The sequence below is a fragment of the Megalops cyprinoides genome, chromosome 16 (assembly GCF_013368585.1).
Source record: "Megalops cyprinoides isolate fMegCyp1 chromosome 16, fMegCyp1.pri, whole genome shotgun sequence".
NCBI lineage: Eukaryota > Metazoa > Chordata > Actinopteri > Elopiformes > Megalopidae > Megalops > Megalops cyprinoides.
In genome coordinates, this window is record NC_050598.1 from 23,717,626 (window position 1) to 23,737,167 (window position 19,542).

The 19,542-nt window shown below is 45.4% G+C and overlaps 1 protein-coding gene across 2 annotated transcripts in view; it reads right to left on the reverse strand.

The window, feature by feature from the left end:
• diaph2 (diaphanous-related formin 2) overlaps positions 1-19,542 on the reverse strand; it is a 397,085-nt gene that overhangs the window by 173,430 nt on the left and 204,113 nt on the right. For both annotated transcript variants that reach the window (XM_036548047.1, XM_036548046.1), the window contains 2 exons: positions 10,291-10,392; positions 5,335-5,429 (listed from right to left, as the gene is read on the reverse strand). In XM_036548047.1, the coding sequence (XP_036403940.1) occupies positions 5,335-5,429; positions 10,291-10,392 (197 nt within the window). The remainder of the gene's footprint in view (positions 1-5,334; positions 5,430-10,290; positions 10,393-19,542) is intronic.

Genomic DNA, 19,542 nt, shown 5'->3' on the forward strand with positions numbered 1-19,542 from the left:
TCCTTTTCTATTCTTTTCAACACTACATAGTCATACAACATATGCTAATTACAAATTAATAGCGGTCGGACTGTGTAGTCATTAGCTTTTCCTTTTGAAAAGGATAACGGGTGATATTAAATACATCGGCCAGCATGAAACATTAACAATCAACTCTTCTGATATTCAGAGAAACAAGCCCCCAGGGCCACATCAACCGAAAAGCCTACCACAGACAAAAGTGTGTGCTCTTAAAGATTTAGTGTTTACTCCTCTCATTCACTTGAACTTCATACTGTCTGAGCGGCAAGGACTATGTGCTGGGGAAAAAAAGGAGAGCTGCGACTTTCACCGTTGCTTTTCAGAGTAATTTCCCAAGTTCTGCTATGGGCTTGCTAAATGGATAATTCATCTTAATTGAAGTAAGGAGGCTAAATGAGAGAGGTGGTTCAGTATTTTTGTTTAAAAGCCTCAAACATGGTAGCAAATCCACACAAACAGACTGGTGTCCGTAGATGTTGGCGTCTCTATGGAGACCAGCGTTCTTCTCCAGCCACCTCTACCCTCTTTCTCAAAACAAATGGGAAAAAAAAACCTTTGAAGGGAAACTGCACCTGCACTTGTGCCACATGGGCTGGCATGTGTGCCTACAATATTTAGAGTATACAAAACTCAACTCCCCCTTCTAGGCAAACACTGTGGATGTTTCTCCACCTAACCCTTGCACCTGCAGAACTGTGTACAGGAAAAAGGACGCACACACCATGGGTTTGCCTGTATGGAAGAGAGGAAGGATTTGCAACCAGACGGCTAGATGTTCAAATCCCAGCTAAGGCATTGCTACCATCCTCAGTCTCGAACAAGGCACATGAACTGATTTTTTTTTTTTTTTTTTTGCATACATGCAAAATTAAAAGCTGTGTCAGCTGACGTAAGAGTTTATATAAACAGTGTAATGCAGCTCTAAAGATGGAAAGAGAAAACACCACAGGAATTAGACAGCGTCTGTGATGTTATGTGTAGATATATGTGTGTGGACAGAGCTTCATGCCACATCGCAGAATATGACCTATATACATGTATATGCAAATAAGAACACCATTGATTCTAATCTCAAGCATTATATGGTGGTGTTCTACATGAGTTCTGGGTTCTTCATACTTAATAGCACATTATTATTAGCAATAAAAATATTGTACCTCTGCCAGTGCAGCGCATTTTAAATAGTACAAGAGCGATGGTTTAACTAATGCATATGCCATTTAAACAGTTCTTATTTGGTGATCTAAAAAAAAAACACATTCAATTATTTTTGAAGCTATATATAAATAGATGCAACCTCATTGGCAGAAATAGCTTGTAATTCAGCGGGGTCAATCTTAGACAGCCTTGAAACATTGCTTGTTTTAAAAGGGAATGTAATTGAACATCATGAAGCTGACTTTCCTCCTGCTGTGCTATATATATACTGTGTGCGTGCTTTGTTCTGTTTTCTCATAACGTGGGCAGAAAAGCTGATTATACCTCAAAAAATACAGATGCCCCTGGAGCTACAGTGGGGTTGTGTGTGTGTGTGTGTGTGTGTGTGTGTGTGGTTGTGTGTGTGTGTGTGGTTGTGTGTGTGTGTGGTTGTGTGTGTGTGTGTGTGTGTGTGTGTGGTTGTGTGTGTGTGTGTGTGTGTGGTTGTGTGTGTGTGTGTGTGTGTATGTGTGTGGTTGTGTGTGTGTGGTTGTGTGTGTGTGTGTGTGTGTGTGTGTGTGTGTGTGTGTGTGTGTGTGTGGTTGTGTGTGTGTGTTTGTGTTGCTGTTCTGAAAACACTTTGTCTGTGTAGTCCCCCGTGCCCTGAAATGATGTTTAAGTGTTCAAAAAGCAAGTTTTTTTTTTAAATAACAGAACACAGAACATGCTTTCACAAAATTACTTTACAATTCATCTCTTAAAATATTTAACGTTGTTATTACAGCCATGTCACACTTTTTCTTAATGCACATTGGCACATACTGTCTCTTGTCTGCTGATACACGGTAGAGTGGCAGAGTCGAGCTTGCTCCAGACAGATACTGTACTGCCACCAGTGCATTTTCTAGTAAGGAACATGGCCTCAGAGAGCTTATTAATGATCTTTGCATTGTTTCTCTTTGTTGTGCACAGTTGGCACCAGCACAGTGTTGGGGCACAGAACCAAATACTACCATTATGCCAGTTAAGCCCTCCCAGCAGGGCACACAGACTGTAGAGGTCCTACGAAGATTAAGAAGCCAAAAAAAAAATCTTACTTAAGACACTGTTTCCTTGGCACTAACAATGAGCCAACTCTCCCTGGGATCAGTTTCTCCTTCTCAATTATAGCATGTTTCTTACATATAGAATTTCTGCATGTTGTAATGTGCCTACTTTAGATTACCCAGATAATTCTATTTGGCATTTGCCGTCAATCCCTGACCCCTTCCCACTACCACTGCAGCCAATATTTATTGGCAGCATATGTGATTGATATCTTGTTGTTTTTTTTTTTCCTTCTTACGAGTGACTCCTATGAACTTTGACAGCCCAGGACTGTTGTTAAGGGAAGTGCAATGCACTGTGCCAGAAAAATAAAAAAAACAAGAGCGGAGAAAGCTCCAGGTTGTGCCATTTTCCCAGAGAATGCAGCGTGCCCTCCTTCCTTCGAGGGGAAAGGAGACACAAGGCCTGAACTCCAGGTAAAAGATGCAAGGTCACGCTGAGGTGCACCAAAGTGGCCCATGGGGCCCTCTTCTGCACGTGCCCCCCCCCCCCCCGAAACCTCTCTTGGTTTCGCAATGGCCTTTGTGAGAGGACTCTTTCCTCTGCTGTCTGATGCTTCCTCATTCTCTTTGTTCTGTGGGCCAGTCGGACGGCTTTTCAGCTTTTTTTTTTTTTTTTACCGCATTGTTTTTGTTTTTTTTTTAGCCCTCGACTAATGTGAAAGATGTCATCATCTGGAGTGGAGCTCTTTCTGACTGTAAGTAAATATGCCTTGAAAATCTCAAATCAGATATGCGGGGCCGTTGAACGGGGCCGTGATTTTTCAACAAGGACTCGGCAGCCAGACAGAATGGCTACGGAGCAGGAAAAAAAAAATAATTGCTTGGGTATGCACGCATTGTATGGGCAGAGTCATATGGATGCTGAGCGGGTCGTCAGATATTATGTCCGCTGGAGCTCAGGAATCGGTACATCATATTCAGGCAGTGATGGGGCTTAATGCGGAGTAAGGGGAGCCAATCAAGACCAATATGTCTGTTGGGCAGAGATGACTCATTGCATGGGTTCATCAAGGCCGGCATGCGAAGCATCTTACTGACAAATTTATTGCATTAGATACCTCGCCGGGCCCCGGGATGATGGGACCGAATAGGGTTCGTATACGTTTCCTGCGCGTCTTCTCTCTGCGGCCTGTTCTTTTTCCAGAAACGTCAAGGCAAGAGGTGCCCTTTTCAACCTGAGTGGATTTTCGATAAATAGCACTCCTCCTCCGAGCGGAGCCGTGGGATCTGGGATCGCATCGAGCGGCGATCGTTTCCTTTCTTGACTGCAGCTCTCTTTGGGTTTCGACTTGTCTGCAGTCAATCGCGTGACCACAGGCCATTTGCACTCATCCCCCATTCCTAACGCCAGACATGCAGAGTCTCCTTGGACACAGGACAGCAGGGACATCCAGCAAGCCCTTTTCTCCGAAAACCTCTGACCCCCAGCCTACTGCGAAGAAAAAACAATACTCATCTATGCAGGGCCGTCCTTCACTCAGCTCCCTCCTCAGTGGACAAACATTGCTTTAGCATTCCTGCCCTGACTTGAACACCTGTCATCCGACATGAATGCTTCTCACAGGCATGCTTTAAGTGTGTTCCTTTCAACCCTTATTATTATAATGCTCTTCTCCATTCGTGATAAAGAAAACCACATCTAAGCTGCAGCTTAAAGTCTGTTTTTTCTTTTTTTTTTTTTAAATAAAGACATCTTCCATTGCACCGCTAACATCTCTCTGAATGGCGACGGCTCAGTGGCTGAAAGGCAGGCAGTCTGATATGATGCACTGGGGGGGTGGGTGTGTGGAAATGAGATGTCAGGGGGGAAGTAGCACTCAAAGGGCCGTGTCACACAGCGGGGATGCACTTCCCTTCCTGGTGCTCTTCCCTTCTTCCCCCCCTCGCTCCCTCTCTCTCGCTCAGCGAGACTGAGACATTACCGTTAAGGGACACCACGCAGAGTCTTTCTCTGCCACCCATTCCGCAGCACAAGAACCAATAAAGGCCATAATGGTCCGCTAGTGCTGCACTTTAGATAACTATGGCTGCTGCAGTATAAATGAGGAAATTATAGGCCGTAATTTTGCGGAGCCGCGCCACGCGTCGCCCGGCGGGATGGGGTAGGGTGTTAGCAGATGAATCTGTCCTGCATGGCTGCGGTGAAAAGAGGGGCTGAATGCAGGAAAAGGTCATCGCTTTAACTTCTCGGCGCTTTCCGTGCAACGGCAACCCGGTCCCCGCTGCCTGCACCTTGCCAGATTACAAGCCAATTAAAGGTTATCAGAGCTCAAAATAACAGCCCTGTGGGGGTGACTTGTGGAGAGAAATGACATCTAAATACAGCCCACTGCCTTTCTGTTCCTCTGGAAAACGCGGCCACTGAGAGGAAAGGGGCCGTGAAGCGTTTTTAACCTTCCCATTTACGTTCAGGTCACGGGGGCCATGGAAGTCGCGCGAGAGGCAGACTGGCGTGCTGTGTTAATGGCCGTTCTTGTTTCGGTAAGCTTGCAGCACTGGCAGGGCGCCCCCTAGTGGTCTGTTCCCGGGGAGCGCGCTCCCTCTGCCAGCGCCGTTCCGCTTGCTGTCTCACGGTGTCCTGAATCCCTCTCCCCAGAGAGTGCGCGGCACAGGGAGCCATAAAGGCACTTTGTGGAAGGACACAAAGGGACCGGGCTGATGCAAATGAGGATCTACAGTCCCTCCACTGGGCAAAGCATCCTCACCTCAGACAGCCAGCGCTGTTTGCGATTACCCTTTTCGGGGGAACAAAAAGAGGGAGCCGCTTCGATACAGAGAGCCTCCGGGAAGATCATTAATCTTGGCCGTGAGACAAAGGGCATCGGACAGGTGGGTGGGGCTGCAAGTGCTTGCCAAGCCGCGTCCCAGACCGCCTATTGTGCGCGGCCGAACGGAGGGTCCCTGCAGCCCGCGAAACGGGGGCGAGGGCGTCCCGCCACACACGCAGGCAGGGTCGGGCTGGAAAGGTCGCCGGGCAGGGTGCTCTTGCGTGACTCAGACTCAACACCGAGTGCTCGCTGTCACACTTCCATCCCCACTGGGGGGGGGGGTGTGTTCTCAGTCTTACCTGGATCAGAGCTTCACTCAGCCGCTCCTCGTCCACCTCCAGCACGATGTCTCTGATCTCCTCGTAAGGTAGGCGGAACGATCCCAGGAATATCGCTGTTCAGAAAGAGAGAGGGAAGAGCGGTCATTTCCTTTGCTTTTTAAATTTTTTTCTCCCAGACCACCCTGTTCAAAGAGTGCCTTCAGTGCTCTGTGATATCCAATGAGAATGACCACAGATTATAAATGCTATACTTCATTCCAGTGAAAGATACAGTGTATCTCCTAGACTACCCATATCTCTATCAAGAATTACACTTATTCATTTCGCAGATGCTTTTATCCAAAATGACTTACAAATTAAGCACAAGCAAAAAGCCATATAAGGAGTCAACAATATTAGAAGCGCTGCGTGGCCAAGTTTCAATAGATGAGGGGAAAAAAAGAAACAAAAACGGTAAAAGCAGTCAAAACAGTTGTTGTTCACACAATGATCATTGCATCATGCATCAAGTTCCAGGTGCATAATTACGCAGCTGAACAGAAGGGAAGGAGCGATGTTAAAAGGGTCCGCGCCTCAGCTCCACCCCGCTGAAGAGAGAGCGGGCCCCGGTGTGTCAACCGCGCGCTCAACCCGGGGGCATGTCGTGCTCCAGTTAAGCGACTGCAAGCAGGTGTCGCGGTCTAGGCGGGGGCAGAGTCAGGTGGAGAGGCAGGCGCGTTAGCGCTCTCGCGAGGAAGTCAACAACCGGGAGCCCCGCTAAACAGCGCAGCAACGGCACTTGCCTTGCATCTGTTCCAGCTCCAGCGGGGGGTGGTCGGAGCCTCCGGCCACACCCTCTGCGGCTACAGCACCTGCTTAGCCAGTTACTGCACCCCTACAGGGTCACTGTATCTGTTACAGCAATTAATTACTGCGTCTGTTAACTGAGGCCGGTCACAAAGAAAGCGAGCTATTATCCTAGTTGTTATCTCCTCTGAATCTTTTTTCGTCCTTCCCGTTTTTTTTTTTTAAATATTAAACCCCAAACTCTGGACTGCACGTTGCAGTGATGCGGAAATTCTCAAGAGCTAAATCAGCAAGCAATGAAACTGAACGTCCCCACCACAGTTTCTACAGCCAGGACAAGGTGTGATATCAGTGAGAGAAACACCTATTGTGCCTGTGAAAAATGATCTGAAGACAGAATCAGATGACAGTAGATTCAATTAGAACAGTAAAAATGTGGCGATATTCCAAATCAGATCTGCAAATTGCACGACAGTGAAAACCGTTTGCTGTGTCTTTGTGTAATGTTTGTACAATTAAATAAGGCAATGAATAATTTTCAATCACTGCATGTTTAATTACTGCCGAGAAAGATTCAACTTTCTGACAAATCTTATTGGGAGGGCAAACTTTCAGCTCATCTGTTGATCAATTAGCATAATTTACACATCCAAAGCAAGTGTGATGTCTGACTTTCTATTCGGCAAGTCTTGTGACGACAGATGCATTAGTTCATTTATTTAAATATTCTGCAGGTCTGCACACAGTTGATGCATTAATTCATTTATTTAGTCATTTATCAAACAGAAGTATCAAAAGAATTTTTATACAAGAAATAAAATCTGGGATAAAAATGAAGCTTATGAATACAGCAGCAGGTATAATAATTTATGAGGATTTATATTTTATATGCAATTTTTCCTCTCCGTTTGAATCCAGGGACTTACCACCCGCAGTCTATTTTCAATAAGGTGCATTGCTCTTGCCAAAACAGGGCTTTTGAGCTTTTCTTGAGACAAGATCTTCGCAAGAACAAAGAACAAACAATGAAACAGAACTGGAACTTCAGAGTAAGAGAACGCGCATCTGTGCATATTAATGGATGACAGCATAGACCTAGTTTAGCCCTGGCTCTGCGAGGCAGAGGCTGCCTTCAGCTCCACAGCGTCCAGACCCCCGATTCCCCAGCCTCTACTCAATTCACTCTGATTTAGCTGGCTCTGAGTCCAAACGACCCACAGCTCAGGTTCCTCACATCTATTGTTTCAGCCCCCCACCCCGTCCCAGGGTAGTGCAAGAAAAAAAAAAAAAAAGAGAGAGACAGCAAAATCTGTTTTTACAGCAAACATTCCTTAAACAGTCATAAACGAGTCTGTGGGACCTCCTGTTAGTAGGCCATTAAGCAGCTGGGGGGGAGAGGCAGTTACTCATAGGCCACTCAGAGGGCTTAGTGGGGCTAGATCAGCATCAGCTCCAATCCCACGCGACTCCTGCTTAATGCCTCCCTGTCCAGTCACCGTCTAGGGCTCGGCTCACACGGAGCCATTGAGCAATCTGGGGATGAGGAACGCAGGCAGATTCCGGAGGCTGTATTTAACTACGGCCTGAACGCCACCTCTCTCTCGGGAGGATGTTCTCGCTGAGCCGATCGCTGATGTCGGCTCAACATGGCTGCCTGCAGCTCGGGTCCCACCCATAACCTCGCGTCCCTCTCTCCCCGTCTCCAACCCAATAACCCAATTCCATTAGGACAGAGACAGAGCAAATTAAGGCCGTCAGGAGTCAGTCAATTCCCAAAGCCTTTTTTCTCCCCCTCTCCCTCTCTCTTGCTCTCTCTCTCGCTCGCTCGTTCTCCCTCACCCTCCCTCGCTCTCCTTTTCTCTCTCTCGCTTCTTGCCTAGGCTACAGCAAAAGCACCACGGGTTCAAGGGCAGTCTCTTGCTAAACACTAAGTTATTTTAAAATCAACACTAGTGGTAAATGTATAAATAAGGGAGCTGTGTGAAGCTACACATTTCAGAGCCATCGCTATGTAACAGTGGAGGTGTGATCTTCTGTTGTCGCCTTTGTTGTCGTTTCCTTGCAAAAAAAAAAAAAAAAAAATCTGAGCCCATCTGGCTGTGGCTGTAATCAAACATGGCAGATACACCACTTCTCACTGGCACCTTCCCCCCCATCACTCCCCCCTTCTGTATTTTCCCTTCTGCTCCCCCTCCCCTTTCGGCTTCCCCTCCCTCTCTCCACATGATCTTTTCCTGCTTGCCCCAAATGAAGTAGCTTAATTGTCAGTTTCACTTTAGGAAGTGACTGTATCAAGTTCCGGGCAAGATGCCAGCCGCTGATTTCCTTGACAGCGCTTTTGAAATAAAGCCCCCTTAGAACCAGGCGAAAAATGAATGTTTGTTGATTTCTCAGAGGTTTCCTGTCCATGTTCTTTCCTTCATTTTATTAAGAGGCTGAGAGCCCAGGTAAGCAAACAGTTTGCGGAGTCTTCTAAGCAGTGACACACAGTGCTTTATCATATTCCTTTTTGGTATTCAAGGCGTACTGATGTGTTCAGCTTTGGCTGCAAGCTTCCAGTGAATAGCAGAATTGCGGTAACTTGCTACTTTAGTATTAAATAATATGACCAATAACCTGAGGTTATGGATGAACAGTCTGGTTAAAAAAGGGAGAAAAAAAAACCACACACACGAACGTGGGCACGCAAGCGCGCGCGCGCGCGCACACACACACACACACACACACACACACACACACACACACACACACACACATAAAAGTGCATTCTCATGCTCTCCTCATCCATCACCCAGACAGACTATGGTGGCATAATGAATTCATCCACACACTTTTTGAGGAGAGGTATTGGGTATTTGGGGGACAATGGGAATGTGGGGTTAGGCCATTTCAGCACGACAGAATGTATGGCAAGAGAACATAAGCCTTCAATCGATAACCAATGTCCACTCAGCAGCAAGTGCTAAACCCGGTCTCCAGAAATCGGGCAAGCTGTTCCTCTCCTGTGTGTGTTTCTGTTCCTACAACAGCTTCATAGTACTACAGCCATACAGAGATGCTAGGCAATGGTGTTCTCTGCACACGTTAAGCATTGCATGTTTAACGTGTGCTGAAAAGAAATGTCTTCCCAAAAACTTTTACTCTGCCATGTATTTATCTTGTAACCTCCGTTTGCCCATAGCTGAGACATCACGGGAAGTTGTTCCCCACAGAGCATTTGTTGTTCTCAATGCAGATCCAAAGGAGGAATGTCTGTCAAACAGCCCAGCTCCATGCTCATGAGGAATTAGGATTTGCTGATGGGCCAGGAGTACCTCAGACAAAAGCGGTAGTTAACATCTCAGGAGGAGGGGGAAGAGTGTTCTGAAGATGAAAGGACAGACTTTAAGTGAGGTACAGTGTGTAACGTTAATGCAGCCATCCCTAATGCATCCGCAACAAAGCAAAAACACCGGGGGGAAAGACGGTGAATGGAAGGAAAGGTACTTTCAGCCATTTTTAAGGGCACTTTGAATTTCAGAAAGACAACGACATATACCCCTCCAAGCGGACACGTGAAGACGTGCCGGTAATCTTCACAAAGCATATCTGTGGGCATCTGCAAACTGACCATCAAGTTCAGGATAAATGTAAATGCACATTAAATAAGTGGAGAAACCTAATGTGCATAGTCTGTGGTTGTAAATCAATCCTCAAATCTGTCAAGAAACTAAATGGCAGTTGAAATGTGATGCAATTATTCCTTTCTGAGTGTAGATGTGTAACACAGGCTTCATGGAGTTGTTTAATCACGTTAATTGTTCCACCCTGTCTGTGATTATTAGCTGCGGTTTAAAAGCAGGTGCGCGAGAGAAATATGTGCACTTTGCCTGGCAATGCAGGAGATCATGACCTGAAGAGGTAGTGCCACGGGATATACTCTGCAATCTCTAGTTATTTCTGATGTGCACCTTCTTCCACTTTCTCAAGACTTTCAGCCACAACAGGAGGCCTGTGTTAATCGGCATGTCTTTTTGTTAGGTTTTTTCTTTTTAACACAGGAATGTACAGAGCTATAATCGGTTTTCTCACGATGTGCCGTGCTGCTCCGCAGGGGAATACAGGTCATTCTGAAGGCAGCACGGACGCTTGGATTGATGACGTGGCTAAATGCAAGCGCTGACGCACAAGAGGATACACGTGACTTACACAAATTCTGAGCGGTTTTGGCATCCAGGATCCGCAGCTCTTTCGCTTTCTTCTTGAACTGGTTCACTCTCCTGTCATCCGTTTCATCCACATCCTTTTTCACTGTAGGGGGAAAGAAAGAATACGCAATCAATACCAAAGCTATGCAATTTTCTCTGCTTTGCAAATTCCTCAGTTCATTTTTCTTGTTGCCGCATAACGAAAAAATGAATAATTGAGAATATATTCAGACCAATCAAGATGATCTACTCCCCTGATTGAAGACTAATTGTGCCATTAGCAGCAAGTAACTGAGTACAAGCCATTCATATTCCCTCTAAAAGACCTTGAGTAAAAGGAAATTATCAAACTATGTGGAAAATCAACCAAGGTCCATCTACTTTAAAGGAATGGGTAATTGAATGGTGGCTGCTCATCTCTTATTGAAATTGTTTCCCTTCAGACTCATTCATATATTAATTATCAGAATGGTATATTTGTTTTCACAGCACAGATCTACAGTCCAAAACTTAATATTCTTCATTAGACATACAAAGTCAAACAGCAATCCAAGGCATTAGGTACCCAAAATCAACATTTGATTTAAAACTAATTTACATTTAAAAGCATACCCTTGCTTAGAGTTAAAGAAAATTTCACTTAGAGAACCCAGGAAATTCACATAGCACTTGATTATGTGATTGACTTTGTTAAGTCAAAAATGCATGCAATGCGTGTGCACTTGTGCAGACACCATGCCCCACACACACACACACACACACACACACACACACACACACACACACACACACACACACACACGAACACACGCACGAACACACGCACACGCGATCGATCCGATCTATGTTTGTATGACACACTTTACATTGGAGGGGAAGAGGTCTGACTGGTAGTGGTCATGAACTGGAAAACACACACAGAGGCAATGGCTACCATTCCATTAATTCCTTTACTCTGTTAAAGTACTTTGTGTACGACGCGCTTTCTCACAGTGGCATGAAAAGGCTTCGAGCCTGCAAACGCGGAACGGCAGCTTCTCTCTATCCCACAGCTCTCCCTATCCCACAGCTATGGAAGTAATTGTGTTACGGCGGTAATCCTGAGAAAGGGCTACGGAGTGCATCGCTCGGCTGAGCGCAAAGCCCACATTAATACCGAACGTGTCCGACGGGGGGACTCCAGGGACATTCTGACTCAGGGATATTTCTCCTGGGCTGACAATGTGCGTCGTCATGCAAATCAGCGCCCCCCCCTCCAAAAACCTTAGTAAGCAATCAACCCCCCCCCCCCCCCCCCCCCACCCCTACACATTTTTCTCACAGCTCTACCTTCCCATTGAACATGTAATGAAACAGACAGGCCCCCGCAATGGAGTCAGCCCTGGGGAGTGCAAATCATGTCCTTCAATGGGGGAAAAGGGGGGGGGAGAGTGGGAATACTCAGGTGGCACACAGAAGAGGAGACTCTTCCCCCTATCCCTTCTGGGAGAGTCGGCGCGCCTCACCGCTAATCATCACAGCTCCTCTATTTATTTTAGCCCAAAGGTAGCAATCTCGGAGGAAATCTAGAACAAACAACCCACTCCGCTGAAAATATCTGCATACTTACAGCTGCAATCAAAGAGGTAACATCTCCCTGCGCCATGAGAAAGATGTGCTGTGGGCGCCTGCTCGCTTGCAATGTCAACTCATGACTGGGGGGAATGATACCTGTTTACATGCTGTACTACACTGGTGCGCATGACAGGATTAATACAACATTGTTAACCAAAAAAGGAGTAGGCACAGTGCCTTTATTTCCCCCCACATTAATGCAGCTTAAAATATGCCCTTGCCCGTACTGTTTTGCCATTTATTCCAGTCTTTCCATGTAACTACATCAATACAGTGTTCATTGAGACCTACCCATGCACATGAGGTCTTTAGGCATTTCCTTTCATAATAATACTTTCCAGGAATCCAAAAACGGGGCCTGTTTCCAGTAACAGTTTGCAAAACTGAAAGCAGCTAAAAGTACAAGAAATGCCAGCAAAATCAATACGTTTCATTAGAAAAGAATACTTGCATGACTACACTCCATAAATATGTAAGATTAGGATCCAAAAATTTAACATGGTTGTCTTAACATTTAGTTCTGGAACATAATATGCACGCACACACTTATGTTGTAATACTGCAGTAATACTTGAATTATTACACTAGATGAAGCAGATACAAACAGGAAATCCTTCATTAAAAGTAGACTGTTAGACAATAATCTAAGGATATGATCTTCCTGAGAGTTCTCATTTTCACAATGCTGGGAAAATATTAAATTTTATTGAGTTTCAGGAGAAACAACCCTCTGTGTTTTCCTTTGCATTTTAGGAGGCAGCTATTCTGAGCGCAATCATTATGAAGTGCTGCATGATGGGTCCCTCAGCGATGACATCACACGGCCATGACACCTGGGTCAGACGTGGGGGGCCTTTTCAGCCACGCCTCTGAACACAGCAAATGTGGTTCTACTCAGAGCTGTGGCTGACATCCAGGAACTCCACGGCAGCTCACACATAGAGAGCAAGGTCTTTAAACAAAGGAACAAGGAGACCAGCAGAAACAAACAGAAAAAAAAATGCAGGATGTATGGGTCTCGGGGGATTTGGGAATTCATGGGGGCGGAACGGGAAGAGTGCACAGCCACATTACAGCTCAATCCCCCACCTGGCTAAAGTCAACACCCTTCAGCGATCAGCCCTCCACCTACTAGCTGCCCACAGCCTTCCAGCATCTCAGATTCATTGGGAAATGTATCTAATAACGCACAACAGCTACATTTCAATCTGATGCCTCACCACTCCTGCTGAGCCCTGTGCAGATGCCTTGGATTGCGCTGGCTGCTTTTCCAATAAGCCAACGTGCTCGCCGCACTAATTCCATCACGTCGCCAGTTTCCTCACTGCTCTGGGTGTGGACCACAGCAGCGCAGGGAGCGGCCTTTCAGACAGGAGGCAGGGAGAGTACGCCACCCGGGGGCCTGCTCAGTTCTCACGGATTACCCCATAACAGCAAAGACGCTACGGAGGACCTGCTCCGCATGTTTACCACGTTCCCATTATCGCCAGGAAAAGTTTGTATGCACAAGGCAGTCAAGTTTACATAGCCCGCGTGGTATAAACAAACTGACCGTGCAATTAGCCTTATCCATCTTTCACAAATGATGTTATTCACCACTTTAAAAAGCACAGCACTTGCATTGTCCTTGTACTGTCCATCTAGATATAAAAACAGAAGAAAAAAAACATATTTTTCTATACCCCAAAGTGACAGCAAAGTGCAACCCTCAGGACCTTTAATAGTTTCGGCAACCTCCCATTCATCCATTTATTCAAAAGGCAGCTCTTTGCCAGCACTATAATAGGACAGGCGTTGGTAAGCCTTTATCAGTAACACTGTTGGGCACAATAAGAGCAGGACCTCATTTCTTTACAAGATTTATCTGACGAGCTGTCACGCTAGCACGTTAGTATAATACAGTTTTAACCACAAATTAATACGAACAGGAGCAACTGATTATCATTAATTGTGTTTTTGGTTGGATACCAACATCAGTGCTTGCGGCCTCGACGTAAATTCAGGCTGTAAACGGACACTGTTTCTCTCCCTCGTCGAGCAGAGAAGTGGAAAAAGAAATTTATGCAGAGAGCCTGTCAGCACTCACAGTCAGACTCTATTGTCGGCCTGCGTAAACAAAATCAATGCTGATGGCTTGTTAAGTTTTTATGGACAACTCTCAGTAATGGTATGGAATTAGTCTTGCCTAAAGACATGCAGAACACATATAGGACATACATTTTACTTAAATACAAATCAAACTTGTGGTTTTCTCATCTTTAAGGCAGCAACATGGAAACGGTCCTAAAGAAAATATGAAACATAAAAAGCAGTTGCTTTTAAGAGGTCACTGCTAAACAAAAAAGCATTTGGGTAAAGGTCTTTACAAGACCTTACTTATTACAAAGTCATGTTAGTTCTGGTTAATACAAACCATGCTTATAAAATCACTGCCATATGTACATGTAACAAAAAATGCAGCTGGACCACAATTATAGACTGATTTATAACCCAAATAACTTAGAAGGGAAATAAATTAATACATTAGACATCAATATCATCAAGCTGAGTTGTTTCACCACTGTGCTACATCTACACTAAAATGAAACCCTTGCCAAGATAACCAAAAGCCCATATGCATGTAAGCAGAATTGACCAAATCTGTTTTATTTCATTGTTCAAGGGGAGGGGGGAAAGGGTTTCCTTGGGGTCAAGGGAGACCACAAGATGAAAAAGGGTATTTAATTCCTTTAATTGAAAAATCATTGCAGTGTTTAGGATCGACTGGCTCCCCTGTGAGCATTTTCTGTGAGTTTTGGATGTGGGGCAGCCCAGGGGAGCACCAGACATCAAAAGTACTCCACAGTCTGGCGTTCAGATTATTTACTGGACTGAATTCTCTCAGCAAGGGGCAGTCTATGAAATATCTCCCCAAAGACGGCAAAACCACGGGGCATTGCAAAAGCTGAACACTACCACATGTTCACTTCCGGACAATGACGAGTCGACAGAACACGGCCAAGAGAAACATAAAGCAAGCACCTCGAGTGAAATCAGGGAAGTGTCAATGGCAGGTCTTCTACAAGTGCATCTGAAACTGAGGCAATGCAGAACACAGCAGACAGTGTGGAGTCTTGCAGTCCACAGGGCAATCTGTTCCCAGAATGTGCAGCCTGCCTGCAAAGATGTAGTGTACCCTCCATCTCTCTGACTCATGTTAGAGATCTGTAGAGCTGAGCAGAGAGAGCTGCCAGCCTTTTCCAAGGAGATGAATTCTGTCTGTGTAAGTAAGCTGATGGACCACAATCCTCAGTTCACTTTTAGACTCGGGAGTCTTTAATATTTTGGACACGCTTGTTCAGCTTGTAGGTCTCAGCCACCATATGCCTTGATGGAAATGAAAAGTAAGCTTTTTAACATTAAAGCCTCACATTTTTGCTGCGTTTTTGTCCCAAGCTTTGTCAGTAAGCGAGGTTGTACATGGAAGTATTAAGAGTTGCGTGACAGCAGCCTTGTATCTGTCAGAAAGTTAGTGATGCTTCAGCCAAAAAAAAAATGGAATTTTCCCCTCTGTGATTCCAGTATCACACGGTATGCCTGTAGACACATTATCAAATCATTCTTTTTAGATTTTGTAGAATCACCTTTACCACACACTTGCTTTGTATGTTGTTCATACTAGATGTTCCTACACCTTCTCCATAAGCTTGTTGCTTTTAACCTGCAGCCTGTGTAGACCATGAGCTTTACCGATCCCCATGTTTGCACTACTTCTAAATGGTTCAGTGGGTTTGATTGCAGCATCATTGCTTGCAATCTGTGTTGTCTCCTTGAACAGATATCTCTGCCCGTAATGGCAACACTTCTATAACAGGTACTTAATGGCCGAGTGTCTTTGTCACAAATGAGCCTGCATTAGGAACCGAGGTTTATGGGGGCTATTGGACTGGCTGGCGTCAGCTGATCACCAGTCAGTGACCGTGCATGGCCATATTACCAGATTGGCTTTTATGTTTAATGTGCCTGTAAAGCGATGGCACTCTGATCTAATTGACCATTTACACAGCCTCCATACCCGCTGTTAAACATGCATGTCGCCCCCTGTCTTCTGCAGGACCACTGTCTTTGACCCAAGCCTAAAGCAACTCCCCCTCCCCAAACACAGCGAAAATATATCCAAACTTAAAATCAAGGATGAAAGGAGGAGCTGACCTTTTATTGTGTGAAATGTTTGGATAGAAAATAAAAATCCTTCTTGTTGCTGCTGCTGTTGTTATTAGGGTCCCAATACTGATGGTGAGAAGAAACTGCATTGTTTTTCTTCAGCTTTTATTGTTACTGTTGTTACTGTTGTTGTTGTTATGACAGCCTGAATATGCCCATAAAAAACACAGCTTGTTAAATTGATGAAACTTTGTAGGATTACTAGAGGCTATGGGACATTTGCTCAAAGGCAATTTTGTACCCGTTATATTGCCAAGTATATGGCTGCCATATTGGATTATGTAGCAATTTTGGGAATTTCTTGAAGTTATGAAGCAGAGTTACAAAATTGGGCATTCTGACAACACCTTAAATTTTGTTACTTACACCGAGGTCCACCAGGCTGGATTGTTGCCTTTCTTGAATATTGGATATTTTTATGTTTAATGTACTGTCGTGCAGCTTTGAAAAATAACTTCTTTGAAAGATCCTCATTAAAAGCTATTTAAATAAAAAATGGCTACCATCAGCCAAATGGTTCCATCATCATGAAACTGTGTACACACCTCAGAATCTTGTTTGATTGAGGAAACATGGTTGCCCTGAGCTTGTGAATTATTTAAATGATTATATAAGTGTTGCAACACTTAAGCAGATTTTTCTCAGCCCATAATCTGATAAGTAATCGCTTCACAAGTGTAAAGCTGTTTATTAAAACTTCTGACATTAAATATGGACACCACACGCTGATCAATATCCAGCCTTTTCACTAGTTTCACCTTCAGACATGATATTCTAGTACCCTGCACAAACCTGCAGACAGTTCTGTGTGATCAAGTACCCACAGGGCATAGGTCAAATGCTATTGAACCTTGGTCCCTGTTGTGTCTGGCCTTCTTCAGAGTTGCCTGCAGCTTCCAGTTCCTCTTATCATTCCAAACAATATATCATTTTTCATCACTGTATTACAAATGAAATACAATGCGAAAGAAATTATTTTAAGAACACTTAATTTTGTGATTCCTTCTTTAGCTATGCAAAATTGGAAAGACACTGTAATTGTCTCATACAGAATAAGCCAGGTATCATCATTTTCATTACCAATGAAATCTGTTGCAGAAAATAAGAAAAAAAAGCAAACACACACATGACCTGTGAAATCCAGCCAGGGACCAAATTCTCCTATTGACTGTGGCTAAACAGAGGTCTCCATCTCGCGTCCCACAGCCAATTTATTGCCTGGATACAAACCCGGCCACACTGTTCTTCCCTCAATCTACCATCTTCATGCGTGTTGGCTCTTTCAAAAAAGCAATCCTTTTCCTTTCATTCAGGGGGCTGAAATTGTTTCTTTTTCTTTGGGACTGGCAAAACCGCATTGATCGGATAAGAGCACTCAATAAAAAAAAAATACACACAAATTGAATCTGAGCGAAGCATAACAAAGACCCCAGGATGGAGATAAGTGCTTAATGTACAATCCAAACTTAGAGCGGAGCTTTTGCAGGTTAGCCGAGCAGATTTTGATTATGTGGTCTGGAAATTAGCATCTGCAGCCATTCATCAGTAGCAATCTATTATTAGGGAAGCAATTTGAACATTTCTTTTCCTGGGCCTTAAAAGAGCCTTCATGTTTGTTGATGTACAAAGATGTTCATTATGAATACCTGATGGCAGCTGAATGAGTATAATTCGGATACCGTCTGATAGCTTTCAGATGTCGGTTTGTTGAGGGGCGTCCCTGTCATGACGACTCCCTCGTTACTGCCTGACCTTCACGCGGCTTGGACGGGCTCTCTAAGCCCCAGAAAAACTGAAGGTGAAAAGAATGGGAAAACGCAGCTGGCTGAGGGGAGAGTGCTCCCTTGGAACGATGAAGTCGAGCCCTCATCCATGCAATTACCATCATCTGTAATGATAACGGGGGGGGGGGGGGCTCTTAATGATAATGATAATGGTGATGATCAAAATCGTCTCACGCGCACTTGTGTGTCAGGTATAATAGCACAAAGCGCAGTCTCCCCTGCTCGGGGAAACGGCCGACGGCTTCCCCGCGTGTCCTGCAGCTGGCTGAACCCGAGCGCGGGCGTTGCGCGGGAAGCCTGCCGCTCCCTGCGCGACGGTCTGACCCGCTGACCCCGTAATTGTTTCCTTGTGGTGGGAAAGCGGGCCCACGCTGCTGGGGAGGCACCTGGGGGCTGGAGATGAGCCCAGTGGGGGCAGGGAGCGCCTCCTCCGCCGGCATGAGCTGTCTGTGACACACCTCCTTCACAGGCGCTAGCAGCCAGCTATTCCGTCCTGCTCTTACAAGCGCATTACCTGCGACTAATTATGTTGAACTGTACAGAACACCTCTCTGGGCAATTAGGTTAGAAGGGAACGAGAGGTTGTCATTATGGGGTAATAGAATGGAAGCGAGAGCTGACTCAAAGCCCTGTATAGCAACACGCCGGCGACCCTTTGGCATGATGTGATGGTGATATAACATTCACTTGTGCACTAGCTTACTTAAAGACAGGCTGATGTGTCTGAACAAGAATTCACCTAAACTCAAAACTGCAAAATGGTTGAATACTTCCTACATAACTGACCCTGTCTTTTGTTGGTGTTTGTTACCACAGGGTGCGTTTTTTTTCTGACCCTCTTCTCTGCCCTTGTCCTGGTAGATTAGCCGACTCTGAGGGAAGTCTTGGGAAGAGGCCCGCCAGGCATCTGGTTCCTCGAGTGGCCTCGCTCGAGTGGCCCCTCTCTGTTTCTCCCGAGCGTGTCCGTGTGACCTGTTAGAGCAGCGCCGCTGCCAGAGAGCCGCGGAGAAGCTCTGCTGATGTTACAAACCGCCGCCTCCGCCATCCATTAGGTCTGCCCCATCGACCTGTTTAAGCATTCGGCAGCTACGGCGCATTCAGGCAGATGTCACAGCCACGGATGTAAAGCAGAGATGTGAGCACAGACAGCTCGCCGGATAACTGATGTCCCTGCGGTCTCTATTACTGCTCAGAGATCAACAGCACAGGCACTGCAATGCACTGACAGCCAGTACAACCACCTTCTACAGCTGGTCAGCTCAGACACAGTTGGCCTGCCCCCCTCTCTTCCTCTTCCTCTCCTTTCATTGGGAAGAGAAACAGGGAGGTAATTTCTGTAATGGGGGCTAATTCTGTATTATCTATATTTCAGGAGGGAGCTCATGTCTATTTCTTTAACGGGGTGAGGTTCCAGCCCTGCTTTATATCTCCCACACTGTAAAAGTAAACAGCACACTGAGTGGTGTCTCCTTTGACTTCATGGAATGCACATTGGGTTTATATATTGGCATACCTGCCCAAAGTCCCAGACAATGGTTTGGCTTGCCTCAGAACCTGGTTCATTCTGAACTGTAAAAGGTTGCTACTGCCAGTTCTGTGGCTTCCCAATTGCCAGATAGCACAGCAAGCTGTTAATCTGAGGCCAGCCTACT